At 34.4% G+C, this 23,347-nt stretch overlaps 1 protein-coding gene across 1 annotated transcript in view; it reads right to left on the bottom strand.

Annotated features, from left to right (window-relative positions):
• LOC114327481 (rapamycin-insensitive companion of mTOR) overlaps positions 1 to 23,347 on the bottom strand; it is a 156,680-nt gene that overhangs the window by 117,461 nt on the left and 15,872 nt on the right. The window contains exons 4-5 of the mRNA XM_050646921.1: positions 10,939 to 11,070; positions 635 to 825 (exon numbers count right to left, since the gene is read on the bottom strand). Coding sequence (XP_050502878.1) covers positions 635 to 825; positions 10,939 to 11,070 — 323 coding nt within the window. The remainder of the gene's footprint in view (positions 1 to 634; positions 826 to 10,938; positions 11,071 to 23,347) is intronic.

Here is a 23,347-nt window from a genome sequence, read left to right as displayed (position 1 = left end):
CACAACGGCGAATCATCCTACATCAGGACAAGGCTCACACTGCCCACAATACAAAAAGAGAGTTTTTGGACCTTCAAAACATCGAATTGTTAAACCATCCACCATATAGCCTCGACCTAAGTCCCAACGACTTCTTCACATTCCCAATTGGCGCTTCCAATCACGTTCTTCACTTCACAATTGCTTTAGAAGATCGAAGAACGGTTACTTCTGATTGCTATGTAACCGTTTGTTTACCAGAAGTTATCGCGAAACTCCGACAAAGCAACAAAAAACGGCAGGAGTTTTAGGAGTTTTTGGAGTTTCAAAACATCGACTTGTTAAACCATCCATCAAATAACACCGAACTAAGTTCCAGCGACTTTTTTACGTTCCCAAAGAACAAGAATTCAATGCGTGGGCAGCGATTCCAGTCGCCAGAAGAAGCCATCGATGCCGTTAAAACAGCGATTTTGCAAGTGTCAACTGAAGACTGGAATAACTGTTTTACCAAGAATTGGTTTGAACGTATGCAAAAGGTTATAGATCTTGGTGGGACATATTTTGAAAAGCAATAAAGTACTTTAAGTTTATATATATTTTGTGTTTATGGCTATATACAAAACTACAAGTTCTGCAAGTGCGAAGTACTTACACAATTCCGATAAAGTAGCCATGCACACCCTAAGCATTCTATCTTTAGCTTCAGCACCTTCGTAAGCCAGAGAAACCAAACATCGCGCAAGAGCGATATCAAAAGTAGTAGCCGATATTATTAAAGTTTTTCTTATTAGCTTCATTGCCTCTATTCGTTCAACATCGTTTCTTAAAATTAAATCAAGTGACCTGAAAATAAATTATTTTATTATATTACAATCATCAATTCAAGTATATAATTATATTTTAAAGTGTTTTAGCTTTCCTGTCATACCCAATAATTCCAATTGAAGATATTCAAGAATAATCCGATAACAATGAGACTGCACAAGAATCAGTTAAAACACTTATAATTAAAAAAACTCTAACATCGAAGTAAAAAACTCCTTAGTGCGATGTCACATTATGCGTTTTGACCGGATACGGTGGAAACGCATCCGTTTCCGACGTAACCGGACCGATCTGTCACACTATGCATTTTGACCGGATGAGGTGGAACCGCATCCGTTTTCAACGCAACCGGACTGACCTGTCACACTATGCGCTTAGGCTCTTGTAGTTTGTAAGCGCGTAACGATATCTGGAAACATTTTGAAAAAGAAATTGTTAGCAATTTCTGTATTGGAAGCGGAGGGAGTGTTACGAAAACCAGTGAATCCCCAGCATTGGTTGTTTTTTTCCAACGCGATTCAACGGAACACTTTCAGAGGTTTTTCGAAAATATTCGTCTTTGTAATGATAAATTTTTTCAATATTACCGGATGTCAATCAAATCTTTTTACGAGCTGGTGGAAATCTTACGACCTCACATAACGAAAGAAAATACGAAATTTAGAAACTCCATAAGTTCAGACGAAAGACTGACAGGAACACCCAGGTACGTAGAAATCAGTCGATATACATCGTGTCTACTTAAGTTGGACACATATGGGAAACTTTTTAATTACTAATTTTACGAAAAAAAGTTTGAAAAAATTGAAAACTATTATTATGAAAAGTTGTTTGGAATTTCACGTCTTAGTATGTGACCAAAGTAACTCATTTTTATTTCCTTCATGGTGTTGAATACTTCTTTTTCTTTTTTCATCTTTGTTAGTGTTTCCCCGTTTGTCACGTGTTGTGTCCATGATATTTTCCACATTCTTCCATAATACCACATCGTAACCTCTCAATATTCAATAATTCAGTTTTCCACTGCATAATACTGAATTAATTTTATTAAAAGCGCTTTTGGCTTCTTGTCATCTGCATCGTTGTATTTCAAAGCAACGGTCCCATTGTTCACTTAGCTCACATCCCAAATAATTGTATCTGGGTACTATCTCTTATGGTGTTTCAATTCAGTTACATTGTTTCGTCTTCAATTTTGTTCTTAGTGACAATCATGATTATTTTTGTGTTCAAAGCCATTCCATACCTCAGATAAGTATTAGCAATTATTTCGGAATTTTCCCGCTATCTATAGTAAATTTCGGTGAATAATTCTACTAGTATGTCTATGTATGTAGTTCTCTGTTAATAATCTTTATTGGTAAATTTCTGTAGGTATTTCATTTCATAAAGAATTTTTCAAAACAAAAAGACTATAATCAAAATATGCAAATATGGCTACGTTGAATACCGTGATTCACAAAAGGATTGGAATTTTGGAATTCACTATCTTAGTAATAGTTGGTAATTATGAGGGACAATATGATAAGACAATCGCCGCGGATGATTATGTAAAGATTTAATACAATTTGTGATTTAGTTTTCATTGAAAGTTAAATACTTATTATACCTGTTTTCATAGAAAGTTATCTGAGAATAGATATTTTTGACCTCTCGGTATTATTAGGCCGATGCCACATTATGCGTTTTGACCGGATGCGTTTCCGACGCATCCGGTGAAAACGCATAGTGTGACAGATCGGTCCGGTTGCGTTGGAAGCGGATGCGTTTTGAGTCATCGGTACGCGCTTACTACCTGCACCAGACTAAACGCATAGTGTGACAGGTCGGTCCGGTTGCGTTGGAAACGGATGCGTTTTCACCGCATCCGTTCAAAACGCATAATGTGGCATCGGCCTTAATAGTCTCTCCTCAGGTAGTTGCGGCGATGTCCGGTAGATGCGGCAAGAACGCATAGTGTAACAAGCCTCATTTAAAGACGTGAGTTGTCATCATCCCATCGAACCGGAGCGTTTCCAATGCATCCGTTTCCAACGCAACCGGACCGATCTGTCACACTATGCGTTTTGACCGGATGCGGCAGAAACGCATCCGGTCAAAACGCATAATCTGACATCGGCCTTAGTAGTGGGTATAATTTAATTAAAAATCTTAAAAATTCCAAATGAATTACATAAATGTGTTCAGAACGTTTTCGGACCTCAGTCCATCATCAGTGAACTCTTGTACTTGCTAAATAGCCCCAGAACCAAACAGTGGTTATATTTATCGTTTATAATCAAAATTTAACCCTCACGCACAAGTTGTATGTATAACTTCAGTGAGGAACTGAGTTTATTTTATCATGTACAATTTATTTGCTACAAATAAACTCCATTATTATTATTATTTTTATTATTATTATTATTATTATTATTATTATTATTTAGAATTCAATTTACATTGTTAAATTGTAAAATTGAAAAGGCTTAAAGCCGATGTTAATGGATACCTTCCGGGAACAAGAAGAATCCCTAATCGAAAACTTAAACAATCATCTTGGTCTACTATTTAGCAAGTACAAGAATTCACTGATGATGGACTGATAGGTCCGAAAACGTTCTGAACACATTTATGTAATCCATTTAATTTTTTAAAATTTTGAATTAAATTTTGCCTACTACTAAAAAGTTTTTTACTTCGATGTTAAGAGTTTTTTAACTACATCAGCGGCTCTCAATCTGTGATACATGTACCACTGGTGGTACACATAATTATTTGCGGTGGTACAAAAAACACAAAAAAAAAATATTAAAATTGTAGTACATAGTAAGTCTTAATAATACAATCTAAAAATATATGTTGTACCAAAAATAATAAAAAGAACTGTAGGTGGTACATGACTCAAAAAGGTTGAGAACCGCTGAACTACATGATATACAGTCAACTCCCGGGAACTTTCCCGTTTTAATTTAACTTATAGTTCAGTTAAATAAATAAAAAGACCATGGGACTTTAAAACAAGCTAGGAATATAGCTTATACAAGTATATAGTTTTTTAGTAAATATATACGTGGGTGGTCCCAGAAATAACCGACAATAAGAACAGCAAACATTTTGGAAAAAATGTAATTATTTTCCGACACAATCATCTTTCAGCTCTACACATTATTATCTCAGCGATGTTCAAACAGTTCGATCATCATCACACAGCCAAATTTGTCCAGTGTCGGACATAGGCCTCCTCAAGATGTCTCCACCCTTCTCTGTCCTGGGCAGCTGCAATCCAGTTTGTCGCTATTCTCTTAATATCGTCGGTCTATCTGGTAGGTGGTCTTCCACGACTTCGTTTGTCCGCCACTCTAAGATCTTCCTTGTCCATCTGTTGTCTCTCTGTCTTGCGACGTGTCCTGACCATTTCCATGTCAACTTCGTAATGCGCTTTATGATGTCTTCCACTCCCGTTCTTCGCCGTAACTCATAATTTCGTATTCTGTCTCTCAAAGTTAGGCCAAGCATGGATCTTTCCATTTTTCGTTGTGCTACTTGTAATTTTCTTATCGATGTTTTAGTCAATGTCAGTGTTTCAGCTCCATAAGTAAGCACCGGAAGTACGCACTGGTTAAATTCTTTTCTTTTTAGCTTTATTGAGATGTTTTCCTCGAACACGTCTCTTATTTTGCCATACGCTGCCCATCCTAAAGCTATTCTTCTAGATAATTCGCATGTTTGGTTGTCTCTACTTATTTGTATTTCGTGGCCCAGATAGATGTATTTGTGAACTGTTTCGATATGTCAGTTTTCTAGTGTCAGTGGTCCGCTAGGTACTAAATTGGTCATCATTTTAGTTTACTTAAAGTTTATTTCCAACCCTACTTTTTGAAAAACTCGTTGTAGTTCTTGCAGCATTTCGTGGGCTTCCTTTAAGTCGTCGGTTTAAAAATATAAATCGTAGGTGGTTCAGCCTTTCGCCATCGACATTCAAACCTCTGTTTTTCCATTCTAACATCTGGAATGCATGCTGCATTACGGCATTGAATAGTTTTGGTGACATGTTGTCTCCTTGTCTAACTCCCCTTTTTAGTTTTATTTTTTGAGTTTGGGTATAGAGGTTTATCGCTGTTGTGGCATTTGCATATATACATATGTTGAATAATGTTGGAATATCGGTACCCGATTCTACAATCTCTCAAAGCTCTTAAGGTGGCTACCATTTCGATAGTGTCAAAGGCTTTTTTGTAGTCAACAAATACTAGAACTAGCGGCCGGTTGTACTCCACAGTTTTTTCGATTAGGACCTTTAGGCAAGTTAGATTGTCATTTGTACCATACCCAGGGCGGAAACCTGCCTGTTCTCCCGGTTGGCATGTTTCTAGCTTGTTCTCAATTCTGGCAGTGATTATTCGAGCAAACAATTTATACAGGTGGTTTAGAAGACTAATTGGCCTATAGTTTTCGAGGTCTGTTTCATCTCCTTTCTTATGTATGAGGAGCGTTATAGAATTATTCCATTCAGCTGGTATGGCTTGGTTTTCTAAGCATATATTGAAAAGTTGTTTGATTGCCCTGATGAGAGCAGAGCCTCCGATTTTTAGCGCGTCTGCCACTACTCCATCCTCTCCTGGTGCTTTGTTATTTTTCATTTTCTTTAAAGCATGATAGATTTCAGCCGTTGTTATCTCGGGAATATCCTCTGAACCTTGATTCATAATTTTTTGTTCTGTAAGTTCTGTCGGGTTTAAGTCAAGTTTATTTGTTAACAGTTCGATAACCTTTTTAAAATAAGAACTGTCTAGCTCTTCAAAATAGCCATTAACCATCTTTGCATTGAGCAGTTTTTGCGAACAGAAAATAATCCGATGGGGCTAAATTTGGCGAATAGGGTGCATGAGGTAGCAATTCAAACTTAAATACATGCATTTTTGCCCTTGCAATAACAGATGTATGAGCTGGTGAATTGTCTTGATGAAACAACCCTGTCTTCTTAGCTAAATGCGGTCGTTTTTGCTTGATTTCTTCGCTCAAACTATGCATAATACTCGCCGTTGGTAGTTTTCCTTTTTCAAACTAATCAATGAAACCGATACCATGACCTTACCTGCCGATGAAACGGTCTTCACCTTCTTTGGAGCTGATTCTCCCTTTTGAGTCCATTGTTTTGATTGTTCTCTTTTATCGGGTGTGAAGTAATAAATCCATATTACATCCATGGTTATGAAACATCGCGAAAGTTCTGCTTTGTTGCTGCGAAATTTTGCTAAACTCTCAATTGAAACATCTCAATTTTCAGTTAATATGTGACGTACCGCATTTTTTTATGCCTACTAAGTCTTCTAGCTTGGGCACTTTGCTAAGCTCTCAATTAAAACATATTCACCATATATTTTTGCTCGAGTGTGAACAAAGTTTTCAGTTAATATGCGACGTAATACCGTATTTTTTATGCCTACTAAGTGTGCTAGGTCGCGCACTTTCAGTCGACGATCATCCAGTATCCAGTACCTACCACTTTGTGCATTTTCTTCATCGTTTCTGTAACCGTTATCTCACGTCCATCAAGTTAACAGAACAAAGTCAGCAGAACACAGTTATTCTTATACCATAATTAAGTGTGAATAAAATGCAAATTTAATGTTCCAAGAAAAAATGTATTGCTCTTTTTTTAAGTTATCGCATGTTCTCGCATGACAATCAAGCTAGCAGACAATAGTTCAAAAATTTGATAAATCATCTATAATTGAATGCCAAAGTATGTATTCTCTGAATTAAATGCAAATTTATTGTTCCAAGAAAAAATTTATTGCTATTTTTAAAAGTTATCGCATGTTCTGTTAACTTGATAATCAAGCTAGCAGAACAGTAGTTAAAAAATTTGATAAATCATTTATAATTGAATGCCAAAATATTCTCTGAATTAAATGCAAATTTAATATTCCAAGAAAAAATTTATTGCACTTTTTTTTTTAAGTTTCGCGTTCAATTAAAATCTACTATATTTTCTACCAGATTCTAAAATCTACTAGATTTTAAATTTTCCCACTAAATCACAAGAAATTCTAATATATCTAGTAGAAAATCTACTAAATTGGCAACCCTGTATGGTACAAACACTTCTATTGTGCAGTGAAGGAGAATGGCTCTAGAGTTTCTAATAGCATCTGCTTTTGGTAGTAATTATTATATTATTATTATAGCTTGAAATCAAGTTATCAGAACATGCGATAACTTAAAAAAACAGCAATAAAGTTTTTCTTGGAACATTAAATTTACATTTAATTCAGAGAATACTCTGGTATTCAATTATAAATGATTTATCAATTTTTTAACTACTGTTCTGCTAGCTGGATTATCAAGTTTGCAGAACATGGGATAACTTTTTAAAAAAACAGAGCAATAAACTTTTCTTGGGACATTAAATTTGCATTTAATTCAGAGAATACTTTGGCATTCAATTATAAATGATTTATCAATTTTTGAACTACTGTTCTGCTAGTTTGATTATGAAGTTAGCAGAACATGCGATAAATTAAAAAAAAAGCAATAAATTTTTTTTTGTAACATTTCATTTTGTAACATAAATTATTAAAGCGTGGAAATTTCACCAATAATTACTACCAAAAGCAGATGCGATTAGAAACTCTAGAGCCATTCCCCTTCACTGCACAATAGAAGTTTTTGTACCATATTCAGGGTTGTCAATTTAGTAGATTTTCTACTAGATTTAGTAGAATTTCTTGTGATTTAGTGGGAAAATTTTAAATCTAGTAGATTTTAGTAGTAGAACATGCGATAATTTAAAAAAAAAAGAGCAATAAATTTTTTCTTGGAACATTAAATTTGCATTCAATTCAGAGAATACTTTGGCATTCAATTATAGATGATTTATCAAATTTTTGAACTACTGTTCTGCTAGCTTGATAATCAAGTTAGCAGAACATGCGATAACTTAAAAAAAGAGCAATAAATTTTTTCTTGGAACATTAAATTTGCATTTTATTTACACTTAATTATGGTATAAGAATAACTGTTCTGGTGACTTTGTTCTGCTAACTTGATGGACGTCGTTATCTCATTAGGTCGACCACTATGAAGCTCATTTGGCAAATCGTACGGCCTCGTTTAAACTCGACTACCTAATATTTTACTGTTGTAAACGAAGGAGCAGACTTAGAGTAGAATCCAATTAACTTTTATATTTCTTGGGCTGAGGCATTTAAAATAAAAATATTGTATCACATTACAATGACTAATTTTCTCCATTTTCACAAATTCAGTGAAAACATTCACTATTGATATTACAAATAATATGTATTAAACAACATGGCGTCTTCAAACTTAAAACATGATACTTTATAATTTGTGTATTTTCTAATACAGTTATATTTTTCAAATAACTACTGCCATCTGTAGATTAGGCCAGGTACTTCTGGGACCATCTATAGAAAGAAAAGCTACACGTTTCCTGTAGAAAATTCGATGTTCATCATCATCTAGCCTATAATTGTCCACTGCTGAACGTAGGCCTCCCGTAGTTCACCCCACAAATCCATGTCCTGAGGCGCTTGCATCCAATTTTGGTATATCCGCTTCAGGTCACCTGTCCATCTTGTTGATGATCGTCCTCGATTTCGAAAGGCGTCATGTCTGGGTCTCCACTTAAGAATACGTTTTTTTTTTCAGCCGTCCTTCGTTCTCGCGACGTGCCCTGCCCAGTAGTTCCATTTTAAGGCTACGGCTAAGGCTCCACGGGCGACAAATTTACGCTAGCAGTAGCCGTAAAACGAACTTACGGTTCCGCGGAACGGAATAGGAATAGCCGAACTGAACCGACTACGCACAAGTCCTGTAGTCGGTTCAGTTCGGCTATTCCTATTCCGTTCCGCGGAACCTTAAGTTCGTTTTACGGCTACTGCTAGCGTAAATTTGTCGCCAGTGAAGCCTTAGCCTAAGGCTTCACGGGCGAGAAATTGACGCTAGCAGTAGAAGCAAAATGAAGAGTGGTAAATGAAACCAACAGCGATAATACTGGACGGCTCCACGATGCTGTAAACTATCGCTCAAGATCGGTAAAAGACGCGTCGTCAAGGTCATGTCGCAGATGAATAGGTCCAGACCTATTTTTACAGTAATTTACAGGGGCGGAGGTAAATTGAGTCCCATAAATATCTAAATTAAGAAGGGTCAAAATATTTAGATGATCGAATTAAATCCCGGTCATCGTAATCCTTCTAATTACCTTTTAATAGCTTTTAATTTGTAAGTATTTTATTGGTTGTGCATTTATGATAAATCAAATATAAAATGTAATACATACAGTGCGCTGGAATAAGTGTTACCTCCCTTATTAACTTATTTATTTTTAGCACATAAGCAAAATGCTGGGACAGGTCGATTTTTAAAATAATCATAGTATATTATAGCATCAATGTTTCGAACTTTACGCGATCCCTCTTCGGGTGACGAAAGTACATCATGTGACACCTCACTTAAAAGCTTTTGAAATACTGATTACAAAAATGGATAATACTTTAATCCTATTTGAGACCGTAGGCGCAAAATTTCGATCGAAGTCTTTTTAAACGCATTCCTTTTTTCAAATCCTGAGAAAACCAATAAGAATTTTTGAAAAATTTAAACACAGAATGAAAGATTACATTAATACGGAGGGCTGAAAGTCCTTAGAATAAACAAGAAGTTTCATTTGAATGATATATTTGAAATTAAAAATCAGACTATATTTTCTCTTTTTTTTACCCCTGTGACTTCTTAAAATAGACATTATAGAAGCTCTCAGGGGCTCTTGACCCTCGATAATACTGTAATATTTAATTCTGCGTTTAAATTTTTCAAAAATACTTATTAGTCTTCTCAGGATTGGAAAAAAATGAATGCATTTAAAAATAATTCGATCGAAATTTTGCACCTACGCTTTCAAAAAGGATTAAAGTATTATACATTTTTGTAATCAGTATTTCAAAAGCTTTTAAATGAGGTGACACATGATGTACTTTCCCATTTAAATCAAAATCAAATTTATGCCTGTCACCTGAAGAGGTATCGCGTAAAGTTCGAAACATTGATGCTATAATATACTATGATTATTTTAAAATTCGACCTGTCCGACAGTTTTACCTATATGCTAAAAATAAATAAGTTAATAAGGAAGGGTAACACTATAGAACTCGATCTATCTGTATACGATACGGTTTCGAGTTGATTGCCAAAATGAATTCTGTGAAAGTTGTTCTTAGTGAAAAAGGAAAACAATTAATTGTGTTGAATGGCTTCAAATATCGTTTTCACAAATCTTTAAAAAATGACGGCATGATGACAAGCGTTGAATTTGTTGTGCGCAGACGAAAGAAAAATGTAAAGCAATTTTAAAAACCCAAGGGGACAACGTAGTGACGGAAATTATGGATGACCACAATCATTGTGAATTAAACGAAGATGTGCTCAATCGTCAAATGTTAAGTAACTCCTTGAAGCGAAAGACCGTAGAAGATGTCAGTGGACCTATGAAAATGGGTGATATGAAGTCCCGTCTGCAAAATTAGCATAGACGCCCTTCGTTTTTTTTAATTAGTACAATATTTTGTTTAACATGTATACAGAAAAAAGCTCATTTTGGAGCCCCTCAAATAGGAGCGCCCGCCTGCAGTGCATCCATCGCAGGTCCGTTATCGCCGACCCTGCATGGAGCCACTACAAACCAAGTTGCGGCGCTATGCATGTTGTAAATTGTCGTTCTCGTGGAGCCAAGATTTTACAGCTGTGCTGCTGCCGTAATTTTACCGCTACTGCTAGCGTCAATTTCTCGCCCGTGGAGCCGTAGCCTAAGGTTGATATTCTTTTGATTGCATCGGTGACTCCCGATCTGCGGCGCAATTCTGTGATAGTTATTCGGTCTCTCAGGGTTAATCCCAATATGGATCGTTCCATTGCCCTCTGTGTTGTTCGAATTAGATGTTAATTTCTGGATATTAACGAATAATGCAATTTTTTCGAATTTAAGTAGTTTGTTTTCCATTTATGGGCAGATGAAGTACCAACCAGTGTTTATCGAAATGTACTAATCATAAAACCAATTTATAAAATGTATTATGTGATTGTTATTAGGGTATTAGGATTAGGGTAAAAACATTTACTTACCTCGTTAATAAATAAGGTATTAATAACTTATTTGCCTGTACAATATCTGTTTCTGTTTTAAGGACATGTCGTATACATCTTAAACCGGCTGTTCGAATTTGGGCAGAGTTGTGAATGAGAGAAAGCCTTAAACTGAAAATTAAAAAATGTTTTAGACATTTGGTTTGCATGTTTACATTACATCTACTACGTAACCTGCATCACGTAAAATAATACGCAATTTTATATACATATAGGTCGCGCCCAGCGTACTCCGGTCGGTTTTATTTATGAAACCACCACAACGACATTGCATTTCATTTTAGTTTGAACACACCACCTAGTGCTCCTGACGAGATTTGATATTAATCGAAACACGTCGTGTAAAGCACCGGTGGTATTAGAACTAAATTGAAATGCAATCGTCTATTTCTCATTTAGTGTCATTGCTAATGAAGAAAAATCGACTCACATTACATTTAACATACGAAGAGAGAGCTGTCCACCAGTATACATAAACAACAAACAATTAGTACAAGTAGATACAACCAAATACATGGGCATACATATAGGTAAAAGGCTAACATGGAGTAAACACATCTTCGCCAAAAGAAAGCAACTTGGACTGAAACTTCAACAAATGTACTGGATCCTGGGTAGACATTCAAGACTGTCGATTGAAAATAAATTAGTGGTATAAAGCCATAATAATTAAGCCCATATGGACCTATGTCCTACAGTTATGGGACTCAGCCAGCAACTCTAACTTGGAAATCATACAACATTTTCAAAATAAGGCATTGAGAACTACATATAGTGAACGCTCCATGGTAGCAATAATAGAGAGAGACCTGAAAATTCACAGCACCAAAGAGATCAGAAAATACAGTAAAAAGTATGAAGAAAGACTTAAGCGGCCCCTAGATGCTCAATATATTTGTCAGTATATTGCACAATATTTAATACTGTACAATATATTGATCATCTGTAGATCACATTAAACCATTGCGCAATATATTGCGTCAATCAACAAGATTTTTATTGTGCAATATACTAATATTGAAGCGTATGTGGCCTATATTGCGCAATATTGGTTCGGTAGTGTTTTATCTCTCTTGCTATGAACATCGTGGTGCGGTTAAAATATGGCTGACAAAGGAAAATAGGAAGAAAGAAAGTTTATTATACAGTGGATCGATGTGTATCGGTCGTTACCGGCTCTGTGGAATGTTTCGACTAAAGATTATAGTAACATAATTTAAAAAAAATGAACAGTACGATCAATTGCTCCGATTATTTCATTCATAGGAGATTCTGACCAATAGAAAGCTACAGAAATCTGAATTAAATCGATAATTTTTGATAATCTCCCGTCGTTAAGTATATTACGTCAGATGCCCTTCGTTGCTACGAAAAAATACATTCAGTGACATTAATGACAATTAATGTTTTAAAAATTATAAAAGTGATGACTTTCAATCGTCAAATATTTATAAAAACTGTGTGTTTAATGGTACTTACATAAATAAATTACAATAAAATTTTGGTTTTGAACAGTTTTATTCATGAAATAATCGCAACAAATTGCACTCGACCTCTGAAATTAATATAGAATTTTTGCTCTCGTGACACTTTGACATAATTTCACTCGCCATCGGCTCGTGAAATTAAAACTGTCGAAGTGTTACTCGGGAAAAATTCAATAATTTCAGAGCTCTTGTGCAATTACTACTGAAAATATAAATAATATTATCCAGATTCCGAAAGTTTTGAAAAACACTTGGTTCAGTAATTCTTAAATCATTTAATAAATTTTCATGAGTGTACTTATTTTTTTTTGTTAACTATTCCTTCATCCACCTGCGTTTATTTTCATTCGTTCTTCTTATAGATACAACTAATGCAATACTCACACAACTCTCTGTCTCTTTCCACATGTTGACAGCACCAGTTTCAGTCGGGAACTAATTTATTGTGCAATAATATTGCATCGTGTGGGTCGACCTACTAATATTATTGTGCAATATAGGAAATGATAAGGAAAGAAGACATACGTGAATGCAAGGACTGCAAGGTAAGAGACATAAGTGAGACAGAAAGCCAACAACATAAGCTGCTTGTTCTGGACATCGAAGTAAAAAAGCGAAACTAAACAAAAATATCGGAGAGGACCACAAAAAATCAAGTGGTGGCTGCTGAAAGATGAAAAAGAAGGTCTATTAAGTAGAAGAATAGTAGAAAAAATATGTTGGAACATGAAAGGAAGCCCTAATACAATTTGGAGAAAAATGGCCAGTAGTATTAGAGAGACTGCTATTGAAATACTTGGGAAAACGTCAGGAAAAAAGTTTGAGGATAAAGAGACTTGGTGGTGGTCAAACGAAGTACAAGGAAAAATAAAAGAGAAGAGAAAATTATATAAAAAGTGGCAAGAAACCAGATCCGACACAGATCTTCAAAACTATATGGTGGCGAAAAAGGAAGCGAAAGTAGCAGCAGCAAAGGCCAAAGCAGAAGCGTATTCAAACCTATACGATCAACTTGATACCAGGGAAGGCGAAACGAAGATATATAAAATAGCCAAACAGAGAGCAAAGAAAGCAAAAGATTTTAATCAGATTAGATGTACCCGAGACGAAAATAATAAAATACTAGTTCACGAAAGGGATGTCAAAAAGAGATGGAGAAAGTACTTTGACAGCTTATTAAATGAAGAATTTGACAGACAGCCTGTAGAGTCAACGGAGACAGTAGCAGCAATGGTCACCAATATAACCAACGAGGAAGTGGCTCAAGCGCTTCAAAAAATAAAGAAAGGAAAAGCGGTAGGACCAGATGATATTCCTGGGGAAGTATGGAGAGCATTGGGAGAGACAGGAACAAGGTGGCTAGCAGGTCTATTTAATAGAATTATGGAAGTTGGACAAATGCCAGACGAATGGAGAAGCAGTATACTGGTACCTGTTTACAAAAACAAGGGAGATATACAACAATGTACAAACTACAGGGCTATAAAACTGTTTAGCCACACCATGAAAATATAGGAAAGAGTAATTGATAGACGGATACGTGAAGAGACCGAAATATCCGAGAATCAATTTGGCTTTATGCAGGGTAGATCAACAACAGATGCAATTTTCATTATGAGGCAGTTGATGGAAAAATACAGGAGTAAAGAAACAAACGCTCATATGGTATTCATTGATCTTGAGAAAGCATATGATAGAGTTCCTCGAGAGATTCTGTGGTGGGCACTCAATAAGAAAGGAGTCCCTGGTGAATATTTAAAGATTGTGAGGGATATATACGAGGGAGTAACGACTAGTGTTAGGACAGGTGTGGGAGAGACTGATAAATTTCATGTGAAAGTAGGATTGCACCAAGGCTCTGTGCTTAGTCCGTATATATTCTCATTAGTTTTGGACCAGATAACAGCGAAACTACAGGGTAACATTCCATGGTACTTAATGTATGCTGATGATGTCGTGTTAGTAGGAAATAGTGAAAGAGACTTAGAACAAAAACTGGAACAGTGGAGACAAACTCTGGAGGAAAAAGGTTTAAAACTCAGTAGGACAAAAACAGAGTATTTGGAATGTTCATTTAAAGATGGAGCTACTACAAATAAAATGGTATCTTTGGATGGTGAAATGATTGTGAAAAGCAATAGTTTTAAGTACCTAGGATCGGTATCACAGAGTAATGGAGAAATAGATGGAGATGCATGCAGTAGAATTAGGGCTGGATGGATGAAGTGGATGGAAAGAAGCGAGTGGTGTGTTGTGTGACAGAAAAATTCCAATGAAGCTGAAGGGAAAATTCTATAAAACAGCCATAAGACCGGCTATGATGTACGGAACTGAATGTTGGGCAGTGAAAAAGAAAGAGGAACAACGAATGCATGTGGCGGAAATGAGAATGCTTAGATGGATGAGTGGAGTGACAAAGAAGGATAAAATTAGAAATGAGTATATTAGGGGAAGTCTAGGTGTGGCACCAATTGATGCAAAAATGAGAGAGCATAGGTTAAGATGGTTTGGTCATGTTCAACGTCGAGACGTTAATCACCCAATACGAAGAATAGCTGAAGTGCAGATTCCTGGAAGGAGTAGGAGAGAAAGACCAAAGAAGACCTGGGGGGAGACGATAAGGCAGGACATGTTGGTAAAGGGGATTAACATTGATATGACCCAAGATAGAATTGTGTGGAGAAATGCAAATGTCGGGAAGCCGACCCCGCATAGGGATAAGGCAAAGAGAATGATGATGATGAATATATTGTACAATATATTGACGTTAATATTGACCGTCTAGAGGCCGCTTTAGTGCGCATCCAAATTATTTCGCGACTGAATTGTTAAACACGGAGTGTCTTTAAAGCAAATTTTTAAAAGACAATTTTTTAAAGGCAAATCGCATACTATGATTTTTCTGACAGATATTTTTAAGTTAAAGTTGATTTTATGTAATCGAAAGAACTATGTTTCAATAAAGTCGTTCCAGGAACCCATCTCATTAATATTTTCAATAACATTTTAAAGTCTACTTTAAAATGTATAACTTTTGTCTGAATTCTCAATATGGCTTGAATCAGACAAAATGAAATTATTAGAAGAATTTTTTACCCAGCAACAAAAACAAAATTTTTTTAACTTGTGGCGTATTCCCAGCCACAATAGAAGATGCCACAAGAAAATAGCTTCAGAACGATACAATAAGGCTGGGATCAAGTAAAGAAAACAAAGTTATTTTACCGACTTTTCCGCCAGTACTTTTCACAACATAATTGTTACGCTTAGGTAAAAACGTTACTTGGTGTTACGGGACGTTTAGGTAGGGTGACGGAGGTATAGAAAAACGTTAAGGTCCATTACGTGGAGGAGAGAGGATCAAATATCTTCAAAAAAGTGTTAATTAACACTGGAACGCCCCCCCCCCCCCCAGCATGGAGGTGAGATTTGGTATAATATGTAAGTGTGTTTAGACATGTGATATGTAACTAAAAACCAGAAGAATTCTACGATTGCAAAATTTCAGAGTGTACTGAAATGTTGGACATACTAAAAAACTGGATAAAATAAAATATATAAAGATAATCTCCAACATCCATAAATGAGATATGTTCTCGTCTTTCTCATAAGCCCTTAAACGTTTTCAGCCATCGGGTTAAGGACAAAATACCCAACTTTTAGTAATATTAATAAAAGACAGTTACATAGGTGTTATTTTTCGATTATATTTTTAATTGCATTGTTCCTGTTTTGATTTGTATTCAATTATTTATTACGTAGCAATTAGTATTTTATTAGAACTGTTAACTCATATTAGTCCATGTGGTGAGACCGCTTCCGTCTGAAAAAATTTCTGGTTCGGTTTTTTTGCGGATTCCTATTCAAAAATGTCCCCTTTAAACAACAGAGCCTATTTTATTTCAAATCAGGGCCGAGGCACTACACAATTTTCGGGCCCCTAAATATCATTTAATAATAATAATAACTTTTTTAAATGAATTAATTATTTAATATAGTTGAACCAGAAATTAAAATTTTTATTAGGTAACAATAAATAAAGTTTAAATTTAAACAATTAAACATTGTTTAAATACAGTGTGTCTCATTTACGATGAAGACAGCTCTATATTTCGGCTATCAAAATAAATACAGATTTGAAGTTTTGCATAAGATTTCAAATCTTATGCTAACCCCACATACCAAATTGCATGACAGCCAATTTTAAGGTTTAGTCCTAGAAATTAAAATTTTTATTAGGTAACAATAAATAAAGTTTAAATTTAAACAATTAAACATTGTTTAAATACAGTGTGTCTCATTTACGATGAAGACAGCTCTATATTTCGGCTATCAAAATAAATACAGATTTGAAGTTTTGCATAAGATTTCAAATCTTATGCTAACCCCACATACCAAATTGCATGACAGCCAATTTTAAGGTTTAGTCCTGACTACAAACAATGAAAAAACTAAAAGTGCGAATTTTGTCATGAAATTTCGTATGTGGGGTTAGAATAATATTTGGAACTACTTTTTCAAATAACTTTTTCCGATATCTCTAACGCGAAGCAAAATATCGAAAATTTACCGTTTGTGGAGTCGCAATAGGCTGCGTTTAAAATTTAAATTTCAGCTGAGTATCTTAAAAAATGTGAACATTCAACCTATATGACTGTGCAAAACTTCAAATCTGTATTTATTTTTATAGCCAAAATATAGGGCTGTTTTCATCTTAAATGCGACACACTGTATACAGGGTGTTTCAAAAAAAGGTAACCCCGTCTCTAGGGTAGGTAAAAAACTGAAAAATAATTGGGGTTTGCTTAGTAAAAAATTTTTGTAACGCTATCCGTTTTCAAGATACAGGGCGTTTAAGAAAAAAAAATTTACGCATTTTTGAAAATTGAAAAATTGAAACAAGGTTTAAAAACTCTAATTATTGTTGATTTATCGTCATAACAATCAATTAATGTCAGATTTCCATGGCACACTTGGAGAAAATAGAGGTATACCCTAGAAGAGTACCTTTTTCGTGTAAAATTGAATGATGTTTAAGTTTACTTGAAATTTTGATTAATAATTATACTCTTAAAAAAGTTATATTGACTAATACTTAGTACGATCCGTGTAACTAGCGCCCTCTATGAGAATCAGATATAAAAACAAATTCATGGGATGTATCAGCTTCCAAAACATATTCGTATAAAATTTCATTACAATGTTGCCAGTAGTTTCGGCAAAATCGTAAAAAATGCGTAAAATTTTTTTTTCGTCAACGCCCTGTATCTTGAAAACGGATGGCGTTATAAAAATTTTTTACTAAGCAAACCCCAATTATTTTTCAGTTTTTTACCTACCCTAGAGACGGGGTTACCTTTTTTTGAAACACCCTGTATATGTCAGTTCCTTTTGTAAATAATTTGGTTGTTGAACCATAAAAGGACAGACCGTTCTTGGACAAAAATGTAATGGTTGCTATTATTCGTTGAAGGACGTTTCTCCAATGTTCCTTTTCTTCTAAATAACTTTTTTCCATTAATGTTACAATTTGTCCTGCTGTACTACTTCTCTTGACCTTGACTAACGTACCAATTGATGAAATATGTTCAGAAGATCGATCATGTTGAACAACTGTCCTATTGATATTTTTCCAGTCATTATACCCATAGAAAGTTAGAAGAACAATAATTTTCGTGGAAATCAGTTTGCAAACGTAACAATAAATAAGGCATTTTATAAAAAATTGCAATTTGCAAATGTCTGGTTTTATTAATATCCAGTTGTAATAACACATTCACTAATTTTATCAATATATTAATTCGGTCGATTACTTATAAAATATTGTTGAAATTCCAGATTTAAATGTTTTTGCCAATCCCCTACATCGCTAGGAAAAGTGTTATTGACATTGTTGTTTTCTATAGGAGATGACGGAGATGTAGTTGTGACAGGTGAAGTCGCTTGAAAATCAACAGTGGAGTCATCATTTATCATTTCCTGTTCGTAAAATGAAAGAATTTTAAAAATTTATTTTGTTATTGCAATAAAAAAAATTTTTTGGTGATCTTTCCGGGCCCCATTAAAATGGGGGCCCGAGGCAGGTGCCTCACCTCACGGGCCTAGTGGTAAAATAGGCCTTGACTCTGAAGGGTGCGGGCGGAATTTTTGGGCAAAAAATTGTTTAAACAATTTTTTTAAACAAATACAAAAAGTCACTTTTTTTGCTCTGGAAAATATTTTTTTTTCGATTTTTTGGGTCATTCATTCTACATAAGAAAGGTATGTCATTTTTCTCAAAAGTTGATAGTTTTTGAGTTATAGGCGATGTAAAATCTGAAAAATGCGAAAATGCGCATTTTTGAGGCTGATAACTAAATTAGTATTTTTGAGGTTGCCAAGTTCTTAAATTGTAGTTTAAACATTCATTTTCAAGATTCTGAAGAGTAATCGGGTCTAACTTCAATTTAGACCGTTGTACATAACGCGCATATGTAACAATTAAAAAACATCGATCTTTATATTGAAATAAGCCCCGATTACTCATCAAAATCTTAAAATTGAACGTTTAATCTTCAATTTAGGCACTTGGTAACCTTAAAAATAATAACTTATATACGAGTTTTTAAGCCTTGAAAATGAATATTTTGCATTCTTCAGATTTTAAATCGCTTATAACTCGAAAACTGTTAACTTCTGAGAAAAATGCTAAAATACCTTTTTTATTTAGAATGACCCAGAAAACCCAAAAAATGTTTCCGGGGCAAAATAGAAGACTGTTGAAATAAAGTGCGCCGCACCGGCAAAAATATCGGATGGACACGCATAATTAACAATTAAATAACAACGGTCTAAATTGATGTTAGACCCGATCAATCTTCAGACCTTAAAAATGAATGTTTAAACTACAATTTAAGAACTTGGCAACTTCAAAAATACTAATTTAAATATGGGTTTTTAAGCCTCGAAAATGCGCATTTTCGCATTTTTCAGATTTTAAATCGCCTATAACTCGAAAACTATCAACTTTTGAGAAAAATGACAAGGTACCTTTCTTGTTTAGAATGATCCAAAAAATCTAAAAAATATTTTCCGGGGCAAAAAAAGGTGATCTTGTATTTGTTTAAAATAATTGTTGAAACAATTTCTGCCCAAAAATTTCGGCCGGCACCCTTCAGATTTGTTTAAAGGGAACATTTTCGAATATGAATCCGCAAAGAAACCGAATCAGAATTTTTTTCAGACGGGAGCGGTCTCACCACATGGACTATATATGACGTTTATGAGTTTGTTTTGATAACATAGCTAATATGATCCAAAATAGTAAACAGTAAACAATTTCACTAGAATACAATGAATAGTAAACATGAAAACAAGTACAAATCATAATAATATAGTATTAGTTATTGCGTTTTAAGGAAATAAAAACAAGACTGATGTAATTAAACCAATATCAGAGACAAATAAACCAATATCGTAAATGGAAAAATATTATTTATAACACAAAATAAAAGCAAGTACATATTATAAGTTTTTTCCTACAAAATGCGTTCGACGTCATTGATCAATTATATCAAATACTATAGACTATAATACATAAAACTCCCACAGAAAACTGGCAGCACGTTGCTACCAGCGCCTCTGCCGGCTGGAGTTGATAATTACGTTTTCTCAATGTACCTAAACATACAAATTTAATTTTGTTAATTTTTGGATAACTAGTTAATCTTGGTAAATTGTGTTTGTATTTTTACACAAAATGTCTTATAAAATAGGTTCTGTAAAATTAATTCTTAGCAAATACAAAAATCTAGGATGGCAACAAAATTAACTGAAAAATGTATTACCTTGCCCCCATTCACTCCGATGAGAGTGTTTAGCTGCAATTTCTTTTTACAAGAAGGCTAACCCAAGACTGTATAGAAAATTTATTTTCTATTATTAGGGCTAAGGATTTTAATAATACACCTGATAGTGTGAAATTTAGGTGTAACTTATAAAGGGAGCTTCAGATAAAATTAATGATATATTTATATTTAAAAGGTATTTTCAAAATTAGATATATACAAGAGTGTTGAAAATGTTAACCCTCCGTTAGTCGCTAGGATAAACGGAGCATCAAGAGTCGCTACGGTGTCAGAGACCGACAATTTAAAAAAAATAGTTATTGCTATAAAATTCGTACAAATATTTTATATTGTGTATAGGAATGACTGAAAAATATTTTTGAAAATGTTTTATTGAAAAACAACAGATATAAAATGAAAAACCGCTTTCAGTTTCACTTCCCTCATCGTCAAAATAATTTTCATCGTCGCTAGGAACCATTTCCCATAATTCCATTCCAACGTTTTTGTTCGGCTTCAAAGGACATCTATAAATAAGACTTGACCAAAACTTACCGATAAAATGCAATAATAAGATGCTAAATCTTTACCTGAACTGCAAGTTATGCCAATAAAGTAATAACCACACCGTTAGTCGCTACGGAGTCTTGCACCGAAAATAGCTATAAAACTCGCACAACTGTACCCAAGTAGGTAAGAATGTACACTAACACGAGGTTAGTTGATAGGAAGAGGTACAGAAAGTGGCGATAGAAAAAAACAGTTATTTTGTAAATCCCGAATGAATAATTCTGTCGTCGGTGTGTGACACCGATAGCGACTAACGGAGGGTTAAATATAAATTAAAATTAACATGTTACTACAAGAATCTCTCCAAAATGTAGGTACAAATTGTCACAAAACTTTAATAGATAAATATTCTAATGTTTTAATAAAAGCGTACGTAAATAAAATTAACGATAGTAAGAAGGAAAAATTATGTAAATTAAATGGTAATAATATAAAATTAAAGAAAATGACTCACAACTAAATTTGTATTTTGATTTAATCGTATAAAAATAACTTTTTTTTAAATGCATGGTTTGTCGTTATTAACTCATACCGCTAGATGGCGCTATTTTGTTTGCTGCCACAAAATTAATGGGAAATGTTAAGAGTTGTACGTATTATAGTCTATAGTATTTGATTATATTCACATTTATATTGTCAATACTTCAAAACGTTGCTTTATTGTTTGAATGCCGATGTCGCACTGGGGTTCCAAATGCCGAAAAGGTGGTCATGAACCTTTAAAAGCGTATATTGTTCATACACTTCGGAATTACTTTCGTACATAAGGGTTTTTAGCATCGTTGATTACAAATCTGATATTCTTTTTTTTTTTAAACGAACTGGCGGATCCAAATTGGGGAAAGAAATTGAAAATATCAATGAAAACGCAATTTTTTTTTTGTCAAATTTGGTAGTTTAAGGTCGCTGATTACAAATCTAACATTATTTTTTTGAACAACAAAAGGGCGGATCCAATATGGCCGAAAAAAATTCGAAAATTTTATTTTAAACGCATATTTTTTTGAAATTTTATATTATAAGGGACTTTTGAAATTGTTGATTACCAATACATTTTCTTTTTGAAGTACAATATTTTTTAGAACCTATTACTTAGGTACAACCGTCCATACGTACGCAAAAATCTCAAGAATAATGTAATATGCGTCATTTCGCACTTTTGTATTCAAACAACTGCCAGCAATGCAAAGGCAGTTAAAGGCAGCTAAACCAATGTGATTATGTATCTTCTGACTGTACATTTTGAGATTAATATAGTTATTTTCCTAACTAGTGCGGAAAGTGATACTTTCACGCACGAGACTGCCGTTGACCCGAACGACGCGATAGCGGAGTTTGGGCAAGCAGTCGAGTGGGGAAAGACACTTTCCGCATGAGTTAGGAACAATAATTTTTCTAGAGCCGTACGTTTGGAAAAAAGCCACAAAAAATAGAGTCATAACAATTTTTATTTAGGAGTGAAAATACACAAATTAATTCTTTGACAAGGTTGTCAAAACCAAACTTTCAATATAATGGGTTACCACGACGACGATATTGGTTTCCATGACGACGATTTAAAACCATTGTAATTGTCTACTGATTTGACTTTTAAATATTATGTCAAAATAATTTTATTTCATCGAAATATTGCGTTAATTTCATTAAAATATGAACACAATAAGATACATTTGAAATTTGTAAATAATATCTAAATATTAGTTTATTTCATGTACTACTATAATGCCATATTTGCGGGAAAATTTACTTTCACGCACGCCGTGCGGGAAAGTGCAACTTTCGGAAACGAGTGGCTGTTTAAAGCACAGCTAAAGTGGCTGTTTAAGCACGGCCGTAGAAAAAACATTAATCGCACAATTATGCAGAATTATTTACTTTTTTGAATGCATTTTTACGAAATTTTGATTATTTCAAGTATATTTTTACTGTTTATTCATTAACAAATTTTATGCATTTATTGTTATCAAATCTTTAATTAACTTTCATCTTACATTAGGTTTGTTCGTAGAACGATCAGCAACCGTTGCCAACCGTCAGACGCAAGCGCGTTCGTAGTCTACGAACTCGAACTGTTAACAGCGCAGCGCTAACTGTTAACTGCGCATGCGTCTGATGGTTGGCAACGGTTGCTGATCGATTGGATCGTACTACGAACAAACCTTATAATACATACTAGAAAAAGAAGAATCTGATAAACTACAAAACGTTTAACAGCGTTTTCAATATACGCGTTCTTTTTGACTTTCACTGCCAGCCAAAATAAGGACGTACATGATGGCTCACTTGTCCCGGAGTTATGAATAATAATAGATCCGGTCTGATCCTCATACCTGCGTATTACGAATCTACGACAGTATGAGAAAACAACTGTAAACATGCAAATCCCTAAATAGGGACTTTTTATTTTACCTCATGACCACGTTTTCAGCATTTGTAACCACTGTCTGCCGTCGAGAAATGTTTAAACTGAAGAAAATATACATAGCTTGAAGATACTAAAAAAGG

The sequence above is a fragment of the Diabrotica virgifera genome, chromosome 3, assembly GCF_917563875.1.
Source record: "Diabrotica virgifera virgifera chromosome 3, PGI_DIABVI_V3a".
Classification (NCBI taxonomy): Eukaryota; Metazoa; Arthropoda; class Insecta; order Coleoptera; family Chrysomelidae; genus Diabrotica; species Diabrotica virgifera.
This window is presented reverse-complemented; position numbering and strand designations above follow the sequence as displayed.